The sequence below is a fragment of the Caloenas nicobarica genome, chromosome 4, assembly GCF_036013445.1.
Source record: "Caloenas nicobarica isolate bCalNic1 chromosome 4, bCalNic1.hap1, whole genome shotgun sequence".
Classification (NCBI taxonomy): domain Eukaryota; kingdom Metazoa; phylum Chordata; class Aves; order Columbiformes; family Columbidae; genus Caloenas; species Caloenas nicobarica.
Window position 1 is genome coordinate 4,659,710 of NC_088248.1, and position 25,642 is coordinate 4,685,351.

General features: G+C 39.0%; 1 protein-coding gene across 7 annotated transcripts in view; it reads left to right on the forward strand.

The window, feature by feature from the left end:
* RAP1GDS1 (Rap1 GTPase-GDP dissociation stimulator 1) overlaps window positions 1-25,642 on the forward strand; it is a 95,190-nt gene that overhangs the window by 24,098 nt on the left and 45,450 nt on the right. For 6 of the 7 annotated variants that reach the window (XM_065633480.1, XM_065633473.1, XM_065633476.1 and 3 more), the window contains exon 2: window positions 8,514-8,624. In XM_065633480.1, the coding sequence (XP_065489552.1) occupies window positions 8,514-8,624 (111 nt within the window). The remainder of the gene's footprint in view (window positions 1-8,513; window positions 8,625-25,642) is intronic. The other variant, XM_065633474.1, reaches the window with a different exon arrangement.

The following is a 25,642-nucleotide window of genomic DNA, read 5'->3' on the forward strand; positions in this document are numbered from 1 at the left end:
TGCCATAAACTGAGAACTACATGTCGTCATCTTTAGTTGAAATAATTATAATAATACTTCTATCATTAGCTGATTTTTAGGTGAAATTCATCCAATGCAGATTCTCTTTATCAAACAATGTATTTCTTTTCTATTTCTGAAAAAGATCTATTTCATCCTTCTTTTAGGACCTGTTTTAAGCAAGACCTTTTAGGGCTTTTTGTAAATCAGTAAAAGTTGTTACGTCGATTTCACTGAATTTTGTTCAGTTCCCTTGAACCTTAAGATAATTCCAGATCTCCAGTGTTTACTTATGAAATATAAAGATACCTAAATCTGTACCACATTTTCCTAGAGAAGAGACAAAAATCTTTCAAGATTCTGCAAAATCTTCTGAAATGTCATTCTTTTAGTCCGGCCTTTGCAACTCAGGATTTAAGTAATAGAGAAAGGATCATTAGCATGCAGAAACCAATTACAACAGCTACAGATTAACATACCTTGCAATAGTGGAAATATGTTTGTATTAATATGTATTGTTTGCCTGTGACTACAGTAAAAATGATACACAAAATTATTTTCAAAGGTTTCCAGTTTCCTCCAAGGTAAAAAACAAAATCAAACCGGACACAAACAAACCAACCACCAGATTGAGACAGAAAACAAGGAAAAATAATTTTAGCTAATATCTGTTTATCTTTAAGGTTGATCTTCTTAATTCTACTTATGGACATGTTGTTGAGGGAGTTTAGAATTAGTAAAAACCAAAGAAATAAAGCCCCCCCTCCCCCAATAACCACCACCACCAAACCCAAAAAAACTCCATACCATTTTTTCTGCTTAAAATTAACCAGAATTCTACAGCAAAATGAAAATTTGGCATTGGCAAGAGATTTCAAGCGAACTGAATGCTGGCTGGTGCTGCTTTATTTAGGTTTCTATCCTGATTTTAAATACAAACTGACTAAATAGTTGTTAGCATGTATAGACTGATCTGATAATTACCAAAAATAATTAGGTAGCTTACAGCTCAGGTGGCAATGAGTCACAGTGCATCAGTATTTTCAGGTAACAAAAATGAAGCAACATGAGAGATCGAGGTGTCAGAAGAACAGATGCTGAAGCAAATGGGTAAGTGAAAGAGTAACAAGTGTCTAAGAGCAGATGGTATATATCTAAGATTCAAAAAGTGTTTAAGAATGAAGCAGCTGAACAGTGGACAAAAATAGGCACTTTCATTAAAATTAGTTACTATGCTAGAAAAGTAGAGCAAATGTACCTAAGTTAAAACCAGGTTGCAGCAGAAGCCCTGAAGTTAATGATCTAGAAAGTATTTCTGTAGAACTAGTAAAATCAGCTGGGGAAAAAAAAACCCAAAAGTTAACCCACCTCAATGAACATGGCAAGACAGAAAAAAACAAGCAGGATTTCTGTTAAAAACAAACAAACCAAACCGATGTCTGGATTCATGGATTTAAGTGATAATGTGGTTTGGGGCCAGGATCAGCCTCAGGACCTGTTCAGCACCAAAGGTGCAGCTGATAACACAGGAATTACTTCACTGGCTGTGGAGAAACCACAGAACCCCAAATCTTTTCCAGCTTGCTGGGCAGGGACAGGAGCTGGGCCAGTGCAGGGTGGTGTTCTCCCAGCTTCCAGTTATCTGACATTTAGGAACTTCCTAATCCAGAAATTTTATGCATATCGTGGTATTACTAGCCATGCATGGACTTTAGTCTCCTCATATTTTTTTTCTAATTGAATAAATTAAATAAATCTGTTTATAGTTTCAGCTTCTTAACAGTTTCAGAGTTTAATTCCATGTGGTGTATATATAATATACATATATAACACATGGTTCTCCCTAAGTTTGTTGCTTGATAATTTCATTTCGATATTCTAGTTGCTGTGTTAGGAGAAACAGTAAATATTAGCTTTCTTTTCATTACTTTAGTCCTATTCATGATGCCAAACACCTAGATCATTTTTTACCCTCCATCGTCTTTTTTTCAGAATAGAGTCCTTGCCTATTTAATTTCTTGAGGAACAGTTGTTCCTTACCTTTGCTCAGCCTTATCTGTGCCTTTTTTAGTCCTGCAGCATGAGGTTCCTAGGGTTGTATGCAACATTAACAATGTGGGTGCATAGTAATAATCTAAGTAACAAATTAGTTTTCTATTTCGCGTCCATTTCCCAACAGAGCCGTTGATCTTTGGGTTGTCACAGACCATTTGGCCTGGTCTGTCCCGACTAGGTCTCCTAGTTGTGCATCCTCAGGCCGTTCAGGTGACCTCCTGTCAGTCAGCTTTCAGAGAGGCGTTTCTCTGTCCCTGGAGAACCTTCTCTGACATTGCCGACTGAACACCACCTGCAGAACAGAGTCTGTAATTCTCGGGTGGCCTAAGTTTCCACAGCTTCCAGGCACAAGAGGGCCTGGTAAGGAAAAAGGGCAATTACTTTGATAGTCGGCACCTCTGTCTCACAAAGCCGTTGCGTAGCAGAGGAGCAAGATGGAGCACAGGCTCACGTAGCCAGGCCGTTTCTAATCCAGTCTGTGAGTACGTCAGCTGTGCTTCACATCAGGGCTGTCCCGGCTGTGTAAAATACCACATTTGCAGGGATCCGCTCTCAGCCAGGCCCATCTGTTTGCCACGCCTGAGAAAAGCAAAATGCTGTAGGAATCCCTTGAGTCACACTGGACTTTCCCTGCTGTTAGAGGAGCACTGTAACGCCTGTTGTTTTTAGGAGACAATAGCCAGCCACGTTTCTCCTGGCGTTACCTATCAAAAATGAATTATTTACCGCTGGCCTCTGACAGTATATATCTACCACCTGATCAGATGCTAAGTTTCAAAATTTCCTGGCTGGGCTAAGAACAGAGTGTTGTTTTTAGTGGCAGGTTTGGGTGGTTTGACAGAAACACTTGAGGGCAGCTGCTGCAAAGAAAAGAGGGAAGGGAGTATATTTTGGCAATGGCCTAAGCATGAGGATGAAGTTCTTCTGTCCTCAATAAATTGTGTATATTTTGTATATTTTTCATGTCTAGTTAGCTAAACTGTTGTATGGGACTAGGTATTTTCTGACAAGGTACCCAAGGAGAAACATCTTAGCTTTTCCTTATGTAGATTCAAGATCCCGTGCATTCCTACCAGCCTATTCGATGTCCTGGAAACTAATGGGCTCTGATAATTTTGGGCCAATGTTCTCTACTTTCTTTGGGAAAGGGGCATCTGCGGACATTAAAGACCAAAGGCATGCTACGGATCTCACCAGTTGCTGGGCTTCCTGCTGCAAAAAAAGTAATTCAGGCCAAATATGCCTGCGGTTCAGGCAGCCAGCTTCAGGAGCAACAAACCACCACCACCCCTGCATCCCCATCACCTGGGCGAGGTTGGGGCAATGACTCACAAGGAGGGGGTTATAAACCACAAGGCTCCTCGGGCACCACTGAATATGGTTGTGCCTTAGAGCAGGAGCTCAGATGGTATTGGAAGGAAAGTGAAGAGCATGGAGTAAGGATGGCTTGGGAGCAGGAGGCTGGCCTAAGCGGATTATGTGTCTGAACTTTGTGTCACTTCCAAGGTTCTCAAATAATATAATCTCAGAACACACTATTAGTCAAAGACAACTGTGGTGGGTCAGCGGTGGATTTTCCATATACGTTAGTTCGTACTGAAATTCCAGGAAGTTAAAGCCCATACAAGAAAATTAAGTAATTTCTGAAGTCTAGTCCATGTAGATGTACACACTTAAATTTTTAAGGCATTTATACCATTATAACACAAGGAGACTCATAAAATGGCATAATCCCTTCTGCTCAGTTTGGTGTTTTACTGTTTCCTGAGATGCAGCAACATAGACGCAAAAGGCTCTAAGGCGAATACAACCACCATTCCTGTAACACCAGAACTGCTTGAACTGCTCAGCCTGTTTCAGTACATCCCATTTCAATATCTATCAATTTTGAATTCCTTATCTGTTAAGTTGCATGTATAATGTAATAGTCCCTGTAATAACAACAGTATACCAGGTGTCAATCAAAGATATGGGAAACGTTAATATGTTCAAAGTATTGTTTTTTAAAGAAAAATATCTATACTGGAAAAAAAATCACAAAATATATAAGAATAAATTATATATAAGAATAAACTTTCCAGACAAAAGCTATCCATCTAAATATTCAGCTAAAACATTCCAAATATTTTTTTTAAAGGTCAGTCTTAGAAGATGGCTTTTTTGTGTACTTTGACTTTTTCTGGGGTTTGAAGATGCTGTGAACTCAAGGCGAAATTAGCAAGTTGATTCTTGTCCACAGAAACTACATCCCTAGATACACTTTTGGGTACCGTGTAAAACTTTTTGCAGCCTAACCAGCATTCCTGTGGCCCTGACCCTAAACAAGGTTGATCAACTACCAAGTTCTAGTGAGATGAAAGAACAGTTCTGTATAAAAAAAGAATTAGTGATTGAAAATAGGAATGAGTCACAGAAAAGCTCTCAGAAAAAAAAGGGTACGGTGAAATGAAATTGAGTGTTTAAGCATTCACTTATGCTAGTTTTTGACTATTTTTCTCTGTAAAAATGCCACATAAGAGATAGCAGAAGTTTGCAAGAGATAGTAGCAATGCTGTGCCACCACAAGCAACACAGGCTGCTGTAGTATTTAAATCACCACATTTTGATGAGTGTTTGTGCAGGAGCAGTTATCAGGAGAAACCAAAATACAACAGTAGGTGGAATGGGCGAGACAGGTCTGACAATTCCTGATTTATCAGTTTGTATCATTAGGATATACGAGATTGAGTTCTGTGGGATTCACGGCTTTTTGTCCTGATAAGAGAACTAATTCTTCTGAAAGCAATCCGGTAAGCCAGGTCTAAGTATGATCGACTCTCTGTGCTTGGGGTTGTCAACAAAATAGTTCATACTTCTGTTAAACCTGTGATTTGATGCCTCACAAACTCATGACCTGATACCAGATTGCCGAGCAACTGTGCCTTAGGGAACATTACTAGCCTTATTTTTACCTTTACCATCCTGATCTTGCCCTCTTTGATCTTCCCAGCTCTTGTGAACTTCCACATGACCTTGCATATTGACAAAATCTACTTATTCACATTTTCTTGACACTCGACATTCCTTGTATTGTTTTTATCCAGTGCGTTTTTATCTCTGAGGATCTGATCAGCCTATGCAGTAACACGCCTACTGGAGACAGCTTCTATAGAAAGAGAGGAAGAGACAGAAAGATAAGCAGGAGATGATCACAAGAAAACAACGGGGGCTTTGTACATGGAAGGCAAGCATCTGCAGCTTCTTCCCTAAATGACAGTTCAGGGCAGCTGTGAAACTGCAGAAGTCAGGACGCCTCGTGTGATTTTATAGTGAAAGGCTGCTGGAACACTACAGCCCTTCCTCTCTGCATATCCCTCTCTGTGTCATCTCAAACTGTAGTGTTTTGTTCTTTTCAGAACAGCAAAAGAAAGCAAACAACAACAAACCAACAAACCCTCTGAATCTGTTTAAGATGTATTTGCATACGTCCAAGATCCTCAGGTTTCAGAAGTAAATGTATCTTTCAAGGTATTGACACTGTTTAGAACAGAGACCGACTTTGACAGAAAGAATCAAAGTGGGCAAATAAAGTCTTTCCTGAAGGATTTTTTTGCCTCTGCGGCCTGTTGTTTCCACAGTATTCCTACGTATGTTTTCTTCATTTGCACAGAAGGAGTAACTCTCAAGCTGCAATAATTTTAGAGTTGTAGGCTTGTTAGAAAATCAAGGATTATTGTAATTATTTTAGAAACACACTTTATGCATATGGTTTCTAATTTAATTTCTTTTATTATTTTTAAATTTCTTACAGTATCCAATCACATCTGGTGAAATGGCAAATTGGGACATATTGCAACATAATTTCATAAGACATTTTAAAAGTATCATGTCACACCATTAGTTGTGTGTCTAGAATTGAAGTTAAATGCCCAGGTGGGTCAGTGGCCTGGGCACATGCTCAGTACCATGAAAAATTGAGTTGTTTGTCCTAGGGAATGAAATATTTGGATAGTTACATTTTAAAAATTTCCACAAAATGTATCATTCTGTATATTGTATGTCACTGTATCGTATTTAAATAGTGGCCTTTCCCCAGAAAAATTTAACATGGCATTGAGCAGAAAGGGGAGGTAGGAAAAAAGACTAGGGGGACCTTGCTAAGTCTATTGCAGGTTCTGATGTCGCATGGAGTAGAAGAAATTACAAGTATTTGAGGTAAAGCACTCATCTCTTTGCACAGTAAAGTGAAATAATAATAATAAGTGGGAACTTGTGATTTATTTGGCACATGCAAGGCAGAAGAGGCTATAAGAGAGAAATAGAGTCTGGATGTGCTCTCAGCCTCCCTCCATAGCCTGCAAAATGTGATACGAAGGCGGATTTTTTACCTATGCATTTTCTTCTTCCCCAGATTTTGGGAACCCCTGTTTTATATATAGATTTAGTCCTCGCACTATAAATCGTTGCCACAGCTTCAAAGCTAAGTGTGTGAGTATACAGGGAGAATGAGATGCCTGTAGAATGGAAGAGAATTAGTGCTATATTAGCAGAAAAACAAAGAGAGTAATATGAGCAGGAGGTGGGTGAGGAAAGTATAAGAGGAGGTGAGACGTGGAATGTTAAATTATAGTACTGGGGCTGGTCATTGGGTACCCTGCACTTGTGTCTTTTGACAAATACCAGTTGTATTTCCTAGAAGAATTTATTTAAGCAATGAGACTTTGCAGTGCATGTCCAGCTCTACCGTTCATTAAGTGTCATTTAATATACGTGCTGCAGTAAGCCCGCTAGACAGTAGCATCAGTCAGTACAAGCGAATATGATAAATCTGTTTTTTTTTTTTCTCAGTAGCTTTTTCCAGGTGGTGTCAGTTTAGCATAGAGAGATGCTAGGGAGGTAGGTTTGAGATCTCAAGGAGCACAACCAAGTCCAGCTGCCCCAAAAGCTTTTTGAGAGCTGCCGGCACGCTGCTGGCTCTGCCTTGAGGAGTAATGAGATTCCTGGCTATGCTGTAGATAAGAACATGTTCCTTACTAAACAGACAAATTAACTGCCCGATAAACTATTTCATGATCAATTTCATACTTAAATACTGAGCACTTCAGAAATCAAGCATCTTCTCCTTATCTGTATGGGATAGCGGGCTACAAAAGCATATGCTACAAAAAGTGGAGGTGGGACAAAAGCCACAGCTTTGGTTGGGTAGCAGAGCAGCTCCAAGAGGACTGAGATTCCACCCTCTTCACAGGCTGCCTGCTGTGTCCCTACAGGGTGGCCAGTGCCTCCAAGACAAATAAAGGGCAATTCTTGCCATCCCTCCTGTCCTTCGCACCATCCCATATGTGGGCAAGTGGAAAGGAGGCAAAGCACAGCAGCTGCAAGGTCGCTATGGAGGGGGTTCCTGCATCGGTGTGAAGCTCTGAGGCTCAGAGGTTACCATTGATGCACTGCAAAGGAACCGTACGTACGGTTCTCTCGGGCTTGGGTCAAGGCTTTTTGATTAGTCACCGGGGAACAAGAGACAGCTAGACACCATTTAACAGTATTTGTTTTGAGTAACACTTTCTGCTTACTGACAGAGTTGGCATGGAAACTAAATCAGCACTTGTTTTTTAAGAGGATGGTCCATTCAGAGTGAGGTTAGTCAGCAGCACGCAACCCAAAGAGACTCGGGCTGCAGCTGCCAACACTTATACCTTGCTCGTGAACAGACAGAACACTCAAAATGTTAACAGTCATATTTACCCCAACTTTTATGGGAAGAAATGTGCATCTGTTGAGAGTTATGTGATTTGGGTGTTGGGGTTTTTTTTTAAATTTTCATTTTAGAGAGCGAAGAGTGATTTGATTATCTGAAATCTACATCAGAACTTTCGTATTTCTAGAAGACACCTTATGGTTTTTATGGATCAGTTGAATTTCAAGAGTTAACACAGTTCATATAAACAATGGCGCTTGTAACTTTGTGGTGGAAAATGGCATAATACTTAAAAGGCTGTAATCTTAGCACTAGGGATCTGTGAATGTACAGCCAAGACGGAAGCCTACACAGCATGCAGAAAATGACATTTTCAATTATTTTCCCTTTATTGATGAAAAAATTCAAGATGTACTTATTTCCATCGCATTTTTTCCCACAAACAAGGATAGAAGCAAAGAAATGGCTGCTGGTTTTCTGCACCAACTAGGCTGAGAAAACATTGATGGCTAAATTGCTGTTCAGTGACATTTCATAAGGTGCCTGCTAGCATCCTGTTCTCAGATGCAGAATGATAAATATCTATTTAAATTTGACGAGTTTAATTTCATCTCTAACCTATGACTCCTGTTTTTTTGTATCCTCAGAATACAGACCATACATGCCTGTTTCGTTGATACAGGATCTTGTTTATTTTACAGTAACTATTTACGTTCAAGGCTATAATGCTGTTAGCAACTTGATGAGGACACTGATTTCTCTTTTCTTTGTGTTTACCAAGCAGATAATCTAAGTGATGCCCTGAAAAAGCTGAAGATAACAACCACTGACAGCACAGCAGATAGCTTGGAGGGCTGCTTGGACTGTCTGCTTCAAGCCCTGGCACAAAACAGTAAGTTGTACGGACCTTTCAAATTTTAAATCGTATAATGAGAGCAGCGGATTGAAATGGGCATAGTAAAATGTGACAGGACTGACTCAAGCAGTAGACTGCTGGATCGGCTGTTCTGGGTTTCATTTTTTTTAACCCATATATCTGTAACAGTCAGGTAGCATTGAAGAAAGTGACAGCAAATTCCTGAATATTCTAGACCTTTTTCCAATATGATGAAGTAGCACAATTACTTTTCCACTTGATCACTAAAGAAACAAAGAACATGGATGGACAAACAAGCCTGATAAGATGGGGAGAGGGATATTGGAGCAGCTTCCTAATTCTTGTTAAAAGAGCATAGTTTCCTATTTGTTATGTATATTTCCTCAAACTTCTGATCTCATATTTCTTATTTCCAGTAGTTTCAGTTAGCAGAAATAGACTGGATATCCAAAGATGCTCCAAATTTGAGATGTGGTATGATAACAAAAATGACTTAAGAATAGAATAAGATGTCTTTTTCACCTAAAACTGTAGAATGTGTGTCCCCACTCTCAGTGGCAGAAAGGTATGGGAAATGAACATGACAGCTTATAAGACTTTTCCAAGTTTAACTTTCTTAGCGCTTCAGATGGTGGTAGAAGAAAAATCTGCGTACAAATTCAGGTCGAAAAACTTGTCAGGATAGATACAAGCCATGATTAGAAATTCCTCATCTAAAAAAGAAAAAGAACTTAGTTCTTTGTAAATATCAATACACTCAAAAGTACATACTATTAATAAGTCCTGTTTCTTTCCTATGATGGCATTCTATAAATCACAGCCTTTTGGCTTAGTTGGTGTGAAAAACTCCATGATTTTTTCAGAGTAGAATATAAGCACCATCCATATCAAATTAAATATGGATTAAAACAGTCTCTGCATTTCATGGTAGTGGGGTTTTAATTCTGATTATTTTGCAAGGAGATGTCAGCAAGGAAATAAAAAAATATTTGGGGTGCAGATCAACCCATTTTTTCAAGATGTGGAATCATTTTTCTTATGGGTTTATTTATAAGGTATATCTAATACTTTAATCCAACTTTCAATTGGATTTGGTATTTCCAGTACTTTTAAGTGTAAAACTTAATCGTAAGTACTAAAAAGGGGATGGTATGAAAAATGACAAAGTACTTAGTGTAAATAAGAGAGTTGACCATTGTGCCTATGAAGGTCACATAGCTATTTCACAAAACAAGTTTGGCAGATGCAAAATAATTTTGACTAACATAGAGCAAACTTAGCAATGATTACTTGCAACCAGATTACTTTCTTCCATTTCAGTCTGGGCTTTGCTCTTCCTTCCAAAATATTTTCTCTTCTAGTCTCACGGCTGCCAGATCAGACAAGCAGATTATTAGGATTTTGACTTTTCTCTTTTGGGTAGTTTTTAAAAAATATCTGTAATCCCTCCACCATTTACCATGTTCTTTGTGTGTAAGTCAGTAACACGAATATAAACCTGCTGAGCTGCCATGGGATATATGTCTTGACATATTTTCAGTTGCCCAAGATTGAGGCCAACTAAGATGACTCACTGAAAATGAGATGGGTTAGAAAGGGCAGTTTCTCTAACAGCTTGCTGCTGGTTTAGGAGCTTGTATATCAATTCCCTTTCAAGTGAATTAGACACTTGGATACCTAAGTCTAGTTCTCAAGATAGTCTGATGATTTGGAAAAAAACATCCCTATAGAAGATAGGTTTCTGTTTTGAAATAAATTTGTGAGAACTGCATTTAAAAGACTTAAGAGATTATGAGGTAAATTGCATGTTAATTGATTCAATAAAAGTTACAGATTCACCTTTCTAAACACTGCAGACTCTGAGTTGTTATTGGGCTACCAATATATTGTGACTGTCCTTCCTTTGACCAAAAAACCAATGAATGTCTGTTCTCATCCATCCACTTAACATCTTAATATAGATTTTATTGATTGACTGACTGACTTTTAGTTACAGTGTGTATCATCACATATTTATGATATCATATAGGTATGGGATACACACTGTACCTCTGTGTGTGTATAAATTATTAGATAACAATAATTAGAAATCAGATTGCTTATATAAAACATGTTAATTGTAACACAGAACTAATGTAAATATGATTTCCCAAATAATTATTCTGCTCTCCTTTAGCATACTCCCATGTGTATGATTATATTAATGAAGTATACGTTCTGATTATAGTTCAGTAATTCATCATATTAGAGCAACACTAGAAAAATGAGCCATGCAAGGAATAGAGTTTGTTAAGATAATTTTGTAGCACTGTGATTTCATTGGGAATTCATGGTGGTATTGCAAGTCACAGAACTTAAAAGTTTTATTCCCTCATTAAGCCTTGAAGAGAAAAATATTTTATCTTTTCTAAAATTTAGTATATTACTAATACACTAATGCAACCCAATCCCATCTCCTGTCAGCCAAAAATAGCAGTTAATCCCAGTGTTAATACAACATTGAGATTTTTAACAAAGGAAAGAATCATTTCCACAACTTCAATTAGGACGTATTGCATGTACATATTAATGTTTCAGAGAGCATTACAGTGCTCTTAATTGCTAGCTGCATGCATGCAGCGTAGGGTTGTGGTTGCTGCGGAAACATAAGTTAAATTCCTTAGTCTCTAACAGTATAGTGGTAATTATAGTTCCATTTACTTTGCATACAATCTTTTAACTTTTCCTTATGTTAAAACATTGCAAACTACTTTCTTCTGATATTATCTACCATATAGAAAGGGATGGCAAAATTATGATGAATATTGTAGCTTTTAATTTCTTTTTATGTAATCTGCTGCTTTTTCTTTTGTTTTTCACACTCCTCCTGACAACTGATGTTTTGATAATCCCAGACAGGCTGTAGTGCCCTGGAATGTGCCACCTCCTGTCTGGCTTTATGAGCTATTCTGCCATTTGTCACAGCAATCAAATCAAGGTGGCTGCGCACACACATGCTGTACTACACTGAGTGAATGTGATAACTGCTGGTAAATATTTGGCAAACCAAATTCAGATGGTTTTAGCTGGTATTTGTCTAGGGAGATAGTTGTATAGCAGTTTGCATCTGAGACCCGGGTCTGAAAATCCTGCACAGCTGATTTCTTTAGGAGACATTTTTTGGGGAGACAAATATTCCTATTTAGGCAGATATTTCAGTTCTTATCTGTCACCAGCACTTCTGGCTGAGGCTAGTCCTGTATGGACTAACTTGAGGCACTAGTGAAAACTGAGGACTTTTGGACGAAAGAAGCACCAATGACAGAAGGAGGTAAGCATGCGTTAGAAATGCTTTAGAATAGTAAGAACATACCGCGTTTTGTGTGGACTTCCTTCAGCGTTCCCAATGAAGTCAACTGCCGTAGTACAGGGCTCGCAGTAATGAAGACGAGCGGTACTATTAGTCTGGATTCCCAGCTAACGTAAGTCGGTGCAGTTCCTTTCACCGCTGTGGATCTACCGCATTCACGTAAGCCGAGATTCCGTCCATGTTATTTCTGAAAGGAAAACACAAATGCTTGACCTCTCTCCACCTGCCAGTGTTCACCATCTCTAGGTTGCCTAAACTTTTCCAGTATTTTTAAAGGAAGGCTGTGGTGCGTGATCCATAAGCAATGTTAGCAAAGAAATAGAGTCAGCCATGAGCTGAATGAAATACCAACTTCTGCTGAATCAGGAGGTGAAATTCATATATGGCGTGCATTTTGTTTTAAAAAACATATCTTAAACCAAATGACTCTATTGTCTGCTCCGGATAATTTGGATTCTTTCTATTTAGATATCGTTTGATGTGTTACTGTCAAGAAAGAATTTTGCTGATCTGGAAGCAGACTGTTTACAGTAATATGAAGCACAGAATGATCACAACAATCAGAAAAGGCAAAAAACAAGGAGTTACTTTGTCAGAGGATATGATTCTGAGGTTCTGCAGCTTTTTTTTTTTTATTCAGCTTCAAAAAAAACCCAAACTACTCTGAGATTAACTGTGCCTTGCAAAATGAAATTTAATTTTGTGTTTAATATGTCAGAATTCCTTTGAGACTTTTTGCAAACAGTGGTCATTTTCTCCCACCCGCCTCACCCACTCCCCCCGCCCCCAAACAGGCTAAAGTAAAGAACAGCTTAACTTGTAGCTGCCTTATAACAATGCGTGTAAAGAAGAAAAGGATTGAATTCTGCAGAAAAACGCACAGGAGGAGGTTGGGGGAAGGAGAGCTCTGGCAGGTGAATCTGGATGCGTTTTTCTCAGAGCAGCGCAGTTGTGTCACCTCGCTGTGCTCACTGCAGGATGAGCCATTTCCCTCCCGTGGGGCTTCAGGCTGCCTCTGACCAGCACACAGATCATAGAATCACAGAATCATTTCAATTGGAAGAGACCCTCAGGATCATCAAGTCCAACCATAACCCAACCCAACCCCGGCACTAAACCATGTCCCTGAGAACCTCGTCTAAACGCCTTTTAAACCCCTCCGGGGATGGTGACTCCACCACTGCCCTGGGCAGCCTGTTCCAATGCCCGACAACCCTTTCCAAGAAGAATTTTTTCCTCATATCCAATCTGAACCTCCCCTGGCGCAACTTGAGGCCATTTCTTCTTGTCCCATCACTTGGTGCTTGGGAGAAGAGCCCAAGCCCCTCCGTGCTCCCACCTCCTTTCAGGCAGTTGCAGACTTGTCTGCAACCCACAGCCATCTAGCTCGAGGTCTTAGCTTTAGTTGTGAAAGCTGCATATTTGCCCTGGTATTTTTGCTAAGTTTCTGTAATATTTAGCAACTTCAGAATTCAAGGGTTTTTAGTGAGGTTTTTTTCTATGACAAATTATAGAGGAACATTCTCTGAAATCTCATTCTTGCCCTGCATGCAAGCGGTACTGAAAGTTACCGAAAGATGAAAGGGAGACATATTTGTGAAAAAGAAAATAATCGTTGGTTTCAGGAGTTTTGTTCTAAAAGCACAACGTTACATATTTTACTATCACAATTCAAAGAACATAGTAGTTAGAACTTAACTAGTTATATGTAGAAAAACATCTGAGACACAATGGATACAACTTCATCCATTTATGATTTTATCGGCTCAGGTATTTTCAATTTAAGCCTTAATCAATGGTAGGCTAAACTAAAAGAGAAAAATATGATAGCTTAATATATGCTTTGCAGCTTGGTTATCTATTAAAAAGAACAACAAAATTGTCAAAAGAATGAGTAAGGCACTTAGGCACTGGAGAAGAGTATTTTGAAATATCGTACACTTAAGTTTCTGGAAAGAACTTTATTTTTTATCTCATACCCAAAGAAAAATTGTGGGTATGTACCATTGGATTTTGGGAACAATAGGTTAATTGTATTGTATAGGGAAATACAACAGAAAACAATATTGGCCATCATTTTATATCAACATATACAGATTTATACCTTTTAAGAGCCACCTCGTAAATATTGTGCCTATCAAAAAAGTGCAGCTATCCTCAGATCTTCAAATAGAGGACCAAGAGAAAGAACTGCCAGAGAAAAAGAAACCAATAGGGAAACAGAGGTTTTCTTCTAAACCACAGACCTCCTGCAACGTAATTATTGCAGGGAAAAAAATAAAAAAAGTTATTGCTAGTCCAGACATGCTGCATTTCAGATCCGAGAGGTTATAGCAGACGTAAATAACCCAGTTTTGACAGACGAGAAACCTGAAGATCTACTGAGAACATTATTTTTGGCTCTGATATTGTAAGAGGCTGAAAATGCCCACTAATCCCAGCCCTCAGCACCTGGCTCTGAAAAATTTCTGACACGTAATTGAGGCGCAAAGGCCAGCATATGCATTTGAAGCATTTTTTTTTTACATATGCTTTTTGGGAGGCTAAGATTATGAGTTTACAAGTTCGCGTGTACATATGATTAAGCAAAATCACACCAATGAAGATAAGCATAAGAGAGGGCAGGGCTCCAATTTTGAAAGGGATTTACAAATTTTGGAAAGCTCTTACGGTTCAAAGAAGGTTTAGAATAACGCACTTTACCTTGAAGATGTGGTTGACTAAGATGCCCTGTTTTCTATTTGTTGAGCTACACTGATACCTGGTAACTCAAAGAACCAACAAGTGACACTTGAAAATTTTAAACTAATGTTTGAAACAGGAAATTTCAGCATTATTCTAAGGCTTCTTTGGCATGTCATTTTTCTTCCCCTAATGAATGCAGTTGCTTTACGATATTTCGTTTTGCCTCAAAATATAGTTCGGCTGTGTACCGTAGCCATGTTTTCTTTTGTTTTGAATATACTCACTGAGTTGTATTAGAGAAAATACCTCGATGTTTCCAAGCTCCTGGGCAGCTGCTTAGCAAGCCTTGGCCATCATCTCCTGCTGCTTCGGCTCTGTGGTGTTGAGATCGTGAGCTCAGTCCTCCTACCTAAAGCTTCTGTTCAGGTTTTCTCCTGAAAGTCACCAGTGGGTTTTCTGAAACGCGTTGGTTCCCGTTTGATGGATGTGTGAGCATCTGGAAGGCTTAGGAGAATGTTGCATTTCTGCAGAGACTGCAGATTTCTCACATTCCTTCATCAGTGGTGAAACTTCCCATCCGATGCCCTGAATCTTCTCTAGGCACTTGCTTTCAAAGGCGTCTAGTTCCCTGTCTTTAACGTTCTGGTGGATTTCCAGTTCTCACAACCGTATGTTAACACAGAGGTTATATTTGAATTGGAATTCTTCATTTTATTCTGTTCTTTATAGCTGTGGCTTCCATATGTTCTTGAATTTAGGTAGTACTCACGCTCTTCCTATACTTGATGTTCCTTTTTCTGATCTTCACTGGCCACAGAAGATGGAAAACCTCCTCTACTGGAGCAGAAAAATAATGGAGAATTTAGAGATAATATTTTGTTATTGTTAAATTCAGGGCTCAACTGGAAAACAAAATCTGCTTCTCTGACATTTTTAAATGTATTATTGTCTCTATTAACACCTTTTATTTATTAAAAGAAGGAGAGCTTTACCTGTTTTTATCTGTTTCCTTTTTGGACATTTTTGACAGTTCATTGTGCATACTTGCATTTATTCATTGCAGAGTCAGGGAGTGGCTGTCTGCCTAACTTTTAGCACATGAGAGCGCCATCTGTTTTCAGTGAAATCTTGTAACTCTTTAGTACGCACAGGATTAAGCAACAGTCATTTCACCTTTTGTTTCTGTGATGTTTTCACACGTATGAAAGTAAAAGATGTGCTACCCTCCCACCCCAAACACAGGAAAAATTAAGTTGTAGAACCTTTTGTCCTAGCAGAGTTATTCTAAGGTATAAACATCACCTGAAATCACTTTCATTTTTTTCCCATTGGCTGGGCATTTTAAGTTTACTTCTTTCCCTTTCTGAAGCACGGAGAAAAAACTCCGCGTTTCACACCTTGCTCAAGCAACCTGTCCTAAAACATCAGCAAACTGACCTTTCTCTGTTTTGAAGAGACTGTGTGAGCAGAATAAGAGTAAAATGAGGTGACAATCATTTCACGTGAATTGTGACCAAATAACGATGCTTTCATGCCTGTGAATGCTTGCACAGTGTAGCAGCTTAAAACAAAATAGTAACTGTCTATAGGCCCTGTTCTGGCCCTGACATGTAGGATTAGCTTTTGGCTACTGTTATTTCATATAAATAAAAAGGAACACTCAGATCCCCACGTTACTAACAAGTAAGCTCTAACAACACAAGCCAGTGTGCAAGCACATCAAGGTAGCACAGCACAAACAGGTGAGTAGGCAATGGTACCAATTGGGTTAGCGGCCTATTAACTCATAACTAGTAGAATTAAGTGCAATGACAAATAGCATTTTCCTGCTCTCTTGTTCCACTTCGCTCTTTAGCATCATCCTTTCTTTTTGGCAGCAGCCTCTCTTCCAGGTGGATTTTTGATCCTCCCCAGGTCTGCCCTCCAATGATCTCTCACATAAATGTCACCCACCTGTGATCTGGGAAGGGGGAGGCCAACCACGGATGTATCCTCAGACACATCTGCATGGTAGTCCTGATATGGAAGTGTCCCAGCCTGAACATGTAAACAAGCAACAGATACTTATGTTGTATATCCATGGAAAGGAAATATGCAGATGAAAGCTAGATCTTCCTCCTCCAAAAAGACAAAACCAAAACAGTATTATTGCTAATTGTCTACTGAAATCTATAGTTATCTGCTGAGATTAAAAAAATTCTTTAATAAGATGGTGGCCAAAGCCCATGACAAAGATTTTACTACTTTATTATTCCTGGTTTGCCTTGGAAACTACAAAAAATATTAAGAGTAGCACTGAGCTACTCATAGTACAACTTGTTTTCTTTGCATACTGAAGACATGAACCGGTGTCTGTTTAGCAGCTGCTAAATCTTTATCCAGCTTCTTTGGACTTCACTGGTGCAGGCATTTATTTAATGTCTACTCAAGCCAAGGGAGGGAGAAGGAATAGAAATTTAAAAGAAGAAATGAAATGAAGTGGATGAGTAACAAGGAACAAAGTAGTGTATAAGATTTTTTTAGAGGAAGGAGAGAAATGGGAGAAGGGAGGAACAGATTCAAAGATAAAATTTTTGAAAGGAAACAATAAGCTAAATGCAGGTACCTAAGTGGTGAGGGATACCATATCTTTGTAATTGCCACTGCCTTCCATAACAGCTGCTTACGCTCAGAATCTCTCTTGACTTTGCTCAGCATGTTACTGCAGCATGTTTAGAGCACAGGGTAAACTTAGTAAAAGGAATATAAAGAAAGGTCCCGATTCCACCAACGTTTATGTGTATTCTTACCTTTAAGGACATAGATTCTTAAGTTCTGGTAGTCCCGGTGAGGTCAAGAGGTGCCTTTGTATGTATAAAGCTATACACATGGCAAAGCATTTGTGTGTTCAGAGCCGAAGTATGAACAGCCTCTTTTAGCAATTCCTTTGTTTTGGGTCACCATCAGTCTTGATTCTTGTATGACAGTAGGTGTCAAGGACAGTGTTTTTCCTTCAAAGGTGTATTTCCAGTTTATTTCTTAGTATACTGTCTTTGCTGAGTGTCGTATAGACCCGTTTTCTTGATGGGGAGTATAAAGCTAAAAAATTAAAGGAAAAAGCGTGACAAGCATTTGGCTTTTGCCATCGAATGATGTTTTACAACATCTATATTAGTAGAAATTAATATGACATTTAACATAATTGGGAGTATTTTGCATGACCAAAAACCATTTTGATTGGCTTGTACGCCTACAATCAAGTCTTACGTTCACATAAATGCTGATAATGGATTACAGAGGAAAAAAAATTTGACAGGAGCATTTTCATATAGAGAGATAGTTTTGCTGAGAAAATGAAGACGGTACATAAAACCCTGAGGAAGGTTTTATATTCAGCTTCCAGGGAAGGCTTAGGCCTGTTCTTGCACCTGTGAGGATGGAAACCAGCTTAGTACAGATGCAGTTTCTTCTGGCTAAAACGTTCCTTTGCTACAATACCTTACACCACATCCCTCAGAAAGTGACGTCACCAACAAAACAGGCTTTTATGATTTTTGTAGCTTTTGGCAGTATAGCTACATCAGCAGTAAGGGTTTGCTGGGAGGAAGCAGTCAAGCCCAAATCCCACATCTTAGACCAGTGTACTCATACAAGGAAGAATTTCTAGTCTGCCTCTGATGCAAATAATCTATTGGAGCCAAATTGCATTGGGCCAGCTCAGACAATTAAGATCATTGCAGTCCATTAAGTTTACCTGAGAATATTTCTAGTCTAATGCCTTTCTGAAAGTTGAGGATCCTGATGAATATTTTGAAACAGGGAATTTTGGCTCAAATACTGTTATAAAGCATTCCTTCTTTTTGCTGGAGAAGGATGTTTGTTGCATCTTAGCTGATGAAATTGTTGCCTTTTCATAGCACTGAATACACATAATCCAGGAATGCTTCATCTTAAGTGCTGTATGTAATATATTATTACAGTTTACCTATATAATTGGAACATGCTAAATCAAGGTGACTGCTTTTTATTGCACTGTCTCCCAGTAAACTGGCATATCCTAATGATACTGAATGGTAATCGCTTCTGCTTAGTGGGATTATATTTTACATAAATTCCTCTTAATAGTGATGTATTTAGTTAGTGCCAGATAGTGAAATGATGTTTATCCAAGTGTTAAATTCCAAGTATTATTCATTGAACACACAATGTGCCAAATAAATATTAAATATTATATATTTTTTCTTCATAGAAGACATCAGTTAATAGCAGTTCCAGATAATAGAATTGACACATTTTTTATATTACATTTTTGAAATGCAATACAGAAGCAAATGAAAAGGCCTGCAATATAGAAGCAATGGAAAAGGCCTGCTTAAAAAAAAATAAATAAAAAAATTGTTTATTTGTTTTGTTTGTGGTTTGTTTTGGTTTTGTTATTTGTTGTTTGTTTGGTGGTGGTCTGGTTTTGTTGTATGATCACATAATTGGCAATTTCAGCTCTGAAATTTCATTCTTGGTTTTGTCCCAGTCCTGTATGACTTACAAACATGATCTTCTTTAGATTAGCTTTTCCTTAATCTGTTTTGGCAACAAAACTTTTTAAAAACATCAGTAGCTAAAAAATTCCATTTTATGTAGACGTAGTCTTCCGATAAGCACTGGGCAGAATTTTATAGCAGGCATTTTAGCTTGCTTGAGAGCACTTTTAAGAGCTTGCTTAAAAAGAATATGAAGCATTTCCTGCATATATAATGCACAGCTTTCAAATCTGATTTGATTTTTAAACTAAATCAGATTTGGAAAAAGGATTTTACAGTATGGGCCTAGTATTTCTGTTACAGAGATTGAAAAACGAAAGCAGGGAGATTCTTAAGGCTTTACTCAGGGTCCTGTAATATGTCCGGTTAGTATAAGTAACAGAGGAGGCAGATTAAAATGTCCACCCAGGCTGAATAGAAAACATGACGATACCAGAGGGTGACACCTGTACTAAGATGCCAGACAATGAATGTGGCAGCTGAGGCGCTAATATCAAACTCTTTCAGCAACTGTGCTACCAAAGTTCCCTCCTGCGGGGGTGAGTCAGAAAAGGGGAGCCAGGGAACAGCTCAGATAAATCCAAACTCTGTGTCGGGGCTCTGAACGTCCATCCAGTTCAGGAGCTCAGGGGTTCTGAGTTACCCAACTTTAACATTCTGCCTCGTGCTGTGACATATCCGTGGAAGTATTGCTCTACATATTTCTTCATTGAAGGCAAAGCCGGCATGTATTTTTATTAAATTGCTTCATTGGTACCTTCAAGCGGCTATTCAAGGGGCGGGCCCTACCCTGAAACTCACTTTTATTCTTTGGGTATGGCTTTTGGAGAATTTAATTGGCGGGAATCATGCAGCTAGTTGGCTGGTGAATCTGTCTCTCCATCTGTCCTTCCTTCCTTGTTAGAGCTGAGATTTTAATTACAAACATCTGTGCACTATCTCTGTTTCTTCATGAAAAATAGGAATTGAAGTTGCCCTGTTGCTGCTGGCAGGGACAGAACAGAGCGAACCCTGTGATGGAAACATTTGCACAGCGAAGGGAGAATCTCCCCTCCCTGCCTCCCAGGGCTCCAGTTTGAAGGATAACTGAGCAGGCAGATTGTAGTTGTGGGGCTTTCCCCATGTGAGGAGGAGCATGCCAAAAGGAAGTTCTATTTCTACATTTATTTCTATATAAAAATTATCATTAGAGGATTTTTTTTTTCTGTAAAAGCAATTCTTTGATAATGGGAATGGTCTTTTTGGCTAAGTTATGTTAAGCAAAAGCCTCCTTATCAGTGCTGCATTCTTTGTTGCATGGCAGCACATCATTCGTTTCATCGAGGTTCTTTACAACCCACTTTTTGTGCTTTTGTAGTCAGGCTAAAATCTCCATTTTGTGGTTTGGAAAATAGAGTAGGAGGCTGTGGAGAGTGAGACAGTGGTTCTTGAGGGAGGCCCTATATGGAGAGAGCATCAATACTTGCTCTTCGTCACATGAACGTTTTTTTACTGTCGTGGCTCGGAGGATGTGTCAGTTAGAAAGATATCCCTTGCTCCCTTCATTCGCCTCCCTTCTGCCTTCTGAAAGAGCAGATGGAACGTTCCTTTCATGAGGTACGTGGCTCATCATTATTTATTCATGTGTTCATCTTTCTCTTTCTGATGAGAGTACATGTAAGAGGGACATTATAAAGCCAAGGCAATTTTCTGCAGTAGTTTCAGGAGGTTTATAAAACATCTTTGCAGGTAGAAATACACACATTTTTCAGAAGAGTACATTGCAAACACAGTTGGCTCAGTAAAGGGGACGCTCACGGAATAGCTCATTTACAATTCTGTGACGTGCCTCATTTCTCATGTAAAGCTCCACAGCATGGAAATTATTGCAGTGCTGGCCTTCACTACTGTTAGGTTACATCTAATAGTGTAACTTAAAGGAATGGTGAACCTATAGTTTTCTTCTGCTAGCAAGGGCAAAGCAGCAGTACCTCTGACAGGTACGCCTTTCCCTTCCCCCTCCCTGCCTTTTCTTTCACTTGGAGGTGGATGAAATGATGCAGAGAAGAGAAAAGAGTGAAAGAGAGAAGAGTGAAATTTCACAGGAAATAGAGCTGAGAGGGGAGAATTTAATTTGAGGCACTCATTGGATTTTTTTTCCTGTAGTGATTTCTGCTACTTAATTAAGCAGTCTGATAGGCACGGTGCTCAGCTCTCCAGCTCTGATCTATGGCATTAAATAATTTCCTGCCCATACCCTTAATTATTCTGACCTTAGGCACTGCAAAAACCATGAAAAGCAAAGATATTGACGTTTTAATCACCCAGCTATGACATTAATAAGATTTTGGCACTATGTGATCTAACATACCCTTTGTCTTGATATCTAGTGATATAAAGAGACATCTAAAGCTGCAGGTTTAACCTTAGAGGTTTTTTCCCCCAATTACGCTGCCGTGACACATCACTGTATTACACTGTGTGCAAAAGGGCTGTTTCTAAAGCGTCATTACAGCCCTACAGTTTCTTTGCTTTAAGATAGGGGGCAGCGGGTGCTCTGCTGGTGGGTTAGTGTATGCAGACTGAAAAAATCAGGCTTTAAAAGCAAGCATTTGAAATGTAGACATCACATATAGCAAAAGGATTTTGAGGTGTGGGCCCCTAATGTCAGGCTACCTAGATTGTTAGGTTTCCTTAAGAGACAAAGGGAACAGATTTGAAAGGGGATGCAGTTCTGCTAAAGGAGGTAAAATGGCAAGCATTAGCCAGCTATTTAAAATGTGATTAACGTTGGCTATAATTTCCTTTTCCTCCATTATGGAAAGCACAGGAGGAGACTACGTGCTGAAGGTTTTGCCTAGATCTTTCTTGCTCCTAGAAAAACATTTGGCTTTACTTGCTCCAAAACCACTTGACAATACATTGAAATGACAATTCAAAAGACAACAACTGAAGTAAGTTTTCAAAATAGGAAGCCCTGAGTGAAACGAGCATGCAGCAGATTCAAAACCTTCACAAATAATACCTCTTGGGTGCAGTCACAGGCAGAAGGAAGCCAGGCGGGCCTTCTCCATCCAGCCTGTGAAGAGAGCGAATAAAGGCAAGAATTGAGGATTGCCTCACCCGAAGCCTTTAGCAATTTCTAATTGTCAACAAACCCCAAACTATTTCTCCTCGGCCCAGGCAGTGGCATGGGTGCCAGCCCTTCGGCAACGTTACTGTGTGATCTTCCCATCTTAGGTTCTGCAGAAGGAAAACCAAATTGTGTTTCTTACAATCACAGTGAATATACTGCTACATAAACGTGACCCTTCATCGTCCTCTCCAAAAGAATAATGCCACATACACTTTTTCCTTCATTTCTGTCCCTATGTCCTTTTTTTTTTTTATTTAGGGCAGTTATTTGCTTTTCAGTGCTATCTGTAGCTGCAGTCCTTTACTACCACAGCTATACCTTCAGTGCATCCTGCACAACAGGGTCCAGAACTGCACACATACATGTGCACAGAGTCACACACAAGACTCTTAGCTCATGGTTTTCAAGTAGCCATGAAGTAATTGTCCCATTTGGGAACAGCCAAACTGCTTATATACCTATAGCTGTGCAACTTGGGATTTCCTTCTACAGCCGTGTACTTCAACACTTATTACCTGAGCTGAGTGTACAACTGGCTCCTCAGACAAGTGAAGGGTGGCTGAAGATCTTCTTTTGGACTTGCCAATTTCCACAGGGCAGCCCTGTGCATCATTTGCCTGGTCAGCCCTCCTCCTTAAACAGAATTTTAAAAATACAGAGCAAAACTGCTAGATTTAAGAAGGTTTATATAAAAGACATCTTCTTGCAATTAAAATACCCTTCCTCGTGTAAGCATTTCAAAAGCCCACCAAAAAGACTTGTTTTCTATAGCTGCCTGCCAATTACATATGTCTTAAGAAATTAATTTGTATATTTCAGTACGTTCTTTTTTTTCCCGTCTTCTTTATTAGAACACTAACGTGATGAACACAGAATCATTGAAAAAAAATGGATTTACTCTGCAGACACAAAATGGGACAATTTAATGTTCACAAGGATATAACAGTAATTTTGTAGGCACATTCCCTTACGATGCATTATGTGGAGGATGTACCGTAAACTACCTCCATGTAGCAGGCAGCTTTATGTCTTTGTCATACTGTCATATCTATTTTGACACTGGATTAATTTGTATATTACACCAAGTGTAAACTGTCAGTGTTCTGCAGAGGAAGAGCAGGGCTTAGGTGGACTTGGAGCAGACATTCTTGAGGTGCCCCATGGCATTTTTTTACACGCAAGGCAATTACTGGCAAAAAATGGGCTGCATAGTTAGCAGCTGTCCTGCAGCATGATGCTAGAGTAATGTGCTTTTCCCCTCAAAAGTTTGACATTGGTGCTCAGCCTTGGTAACAAGAATCAGCAGGATGGTTTTTATCTATGTGATCCCAGCTGGCCGATTTCCCAATGCCCGACAGGTCTGTTACGCCCTGTGCTTTTATTGGTGCTCACTTGCTTATCTTAATAAAATAAATCAGTGCATATCTGCCACACACAACTGGCCCAGAGAAGCATTTAATTGTATTTTCCCGCTTCTTGCAGGATATATTTTGTTCTATTTATTTAATTTATGCTTTGCACAGTAATAAGTCCATTAAACTAGAAATCATAAAAACAAGACTGAATACTCTGTATCTCAGCAGTGTGGCAGGAGAAAATGTATATAATGGCTCCTGCCCACTAATGCAGGTTCATGTTTATCTACACTTTCAATTTTGAATTCTGTACTTTCGGTTTTGAACTGAAGGAAGAAGAAGAATCTCTTCTCTAATAGATAGCTAAGATGGCTGGATCAGTCTTTAGTCCTGACATGATTTTATCTGAATTCAACCCGTTCTTTCATCTATATATATCCATGGCAGAATAGTATATTCTGTATGTCAGAACTTATAGAAGCCTCCAAATAAGCCATAAGGTCCTTTACATTATAGCTTCTGAGGTGGTTTCTCAGTGCATTTCAAAAATTCCAGTTAAGTAGATTGCAAACAGGTTAATAATAATTAGCACTTAATGCATGACATGTTGAAATTAATCCATCTTCAGTTTATACCTAATCTGTTTGTAATCAGATGTCATCACTGACATATTGTAGGTGAGTAATCCTAGCCAAAGACCAGCAAAGGGAGGAGGAGGACGTGGTGAGCCCAGGGACATGTCAATACCGATTCACAGGTGAACCACAGCTCGAGAGTGGTTGCGAACTTGCCCTAGAAGACTACCTGGCTGTGGTGCACAAAATACGCACTTACTGGTTTAGGGGGAAAACAAAGAACGTTGTACAGAAAAGCTATTGGATTAGTTTAAGGCTCCTCTCCTTTGCTGTTCAAGAGTATATAATACCCCTCCCTTTTCTCCCAGATTTGAAAGATACTATATAAAACCAAAATCTATTGATTACTGTTCTTGCTGCCTGGCCTGACTGTCTTGATAACTCTCACACCACTCTGAAATATCTGCATCTGTTTCTCACCATTACTGGCAAGCTCTAGTGGTTTTTTTTTAATTTTAACTGGCACTTACTGTAAAGCTTTTATTTTAAGTGATGTGAGGGGGTTTGTACATGTTGTAGGGCTTAAAAATGCCCCGTAAGATGGGGTTGTCGAACAACAGACTTGCATTCAGATGGATTTGGTTTGCTTTGTCAATTAGAGCATCTCGCAGCCGTCTTTGGAGAACATAAGTAACTTCCATTATGAATGGCGTAAGGAGTCATGCTGCTTTCTAAAGCAATAGCTGCCATCTCATTGTATTTTATGTCGCACTAACATTCACCTCAAGTATGCTGTTATTTGAAAGCATTAGCAAAGTATGTTTTAGCATCTAGTACCTTTAATTGCAGTTGAATCAATGTTAATTTTCAGTTTGTTACAGAGCTGTTGGCCTCTCTACTACAGGCAGAAAGAAGAAAAGTTTTGGCCCAAATCCTTGATCTCTACTACTAGAAACTCAGTGTTATTTTTCCCCTTCCCTTCTACTGAGAGTGTCCTGGAGCTACTGTAGCTTAGCAGAGTAACATAGAGGTATTAAAGCTCCAGTTCTGACTCCTTCACTGCATTAAGCTGTGCCCTCAGCTCCAAGGACTTCACCCCATGAGTCCTTGAACATTTCCAATAATTTGTTGCTTCGGAGTACCGTTCCTTGACTTTTTTACATTGTTTTAAGATGCTGCATATCACTCCATGACCTTTAGTCTTTCTACCAGGCTCTCCGGTAGTTTCCCTATGTATACATGAGTATTTATCTGTATTTACTTATATAATACAGTTAACTTAGAAAGATCAATTGATTAGGAATGGCAAAGTATTAAGTTCTATAAGCACATCATATAAAAGAAATATGATCACTGAAATAGCAGTTGGCTTCTTATACGGAAAAATAAGTACTTTAATAATTACCTTGGAGAAGACTTAACTTCTCTTCTGCTTTT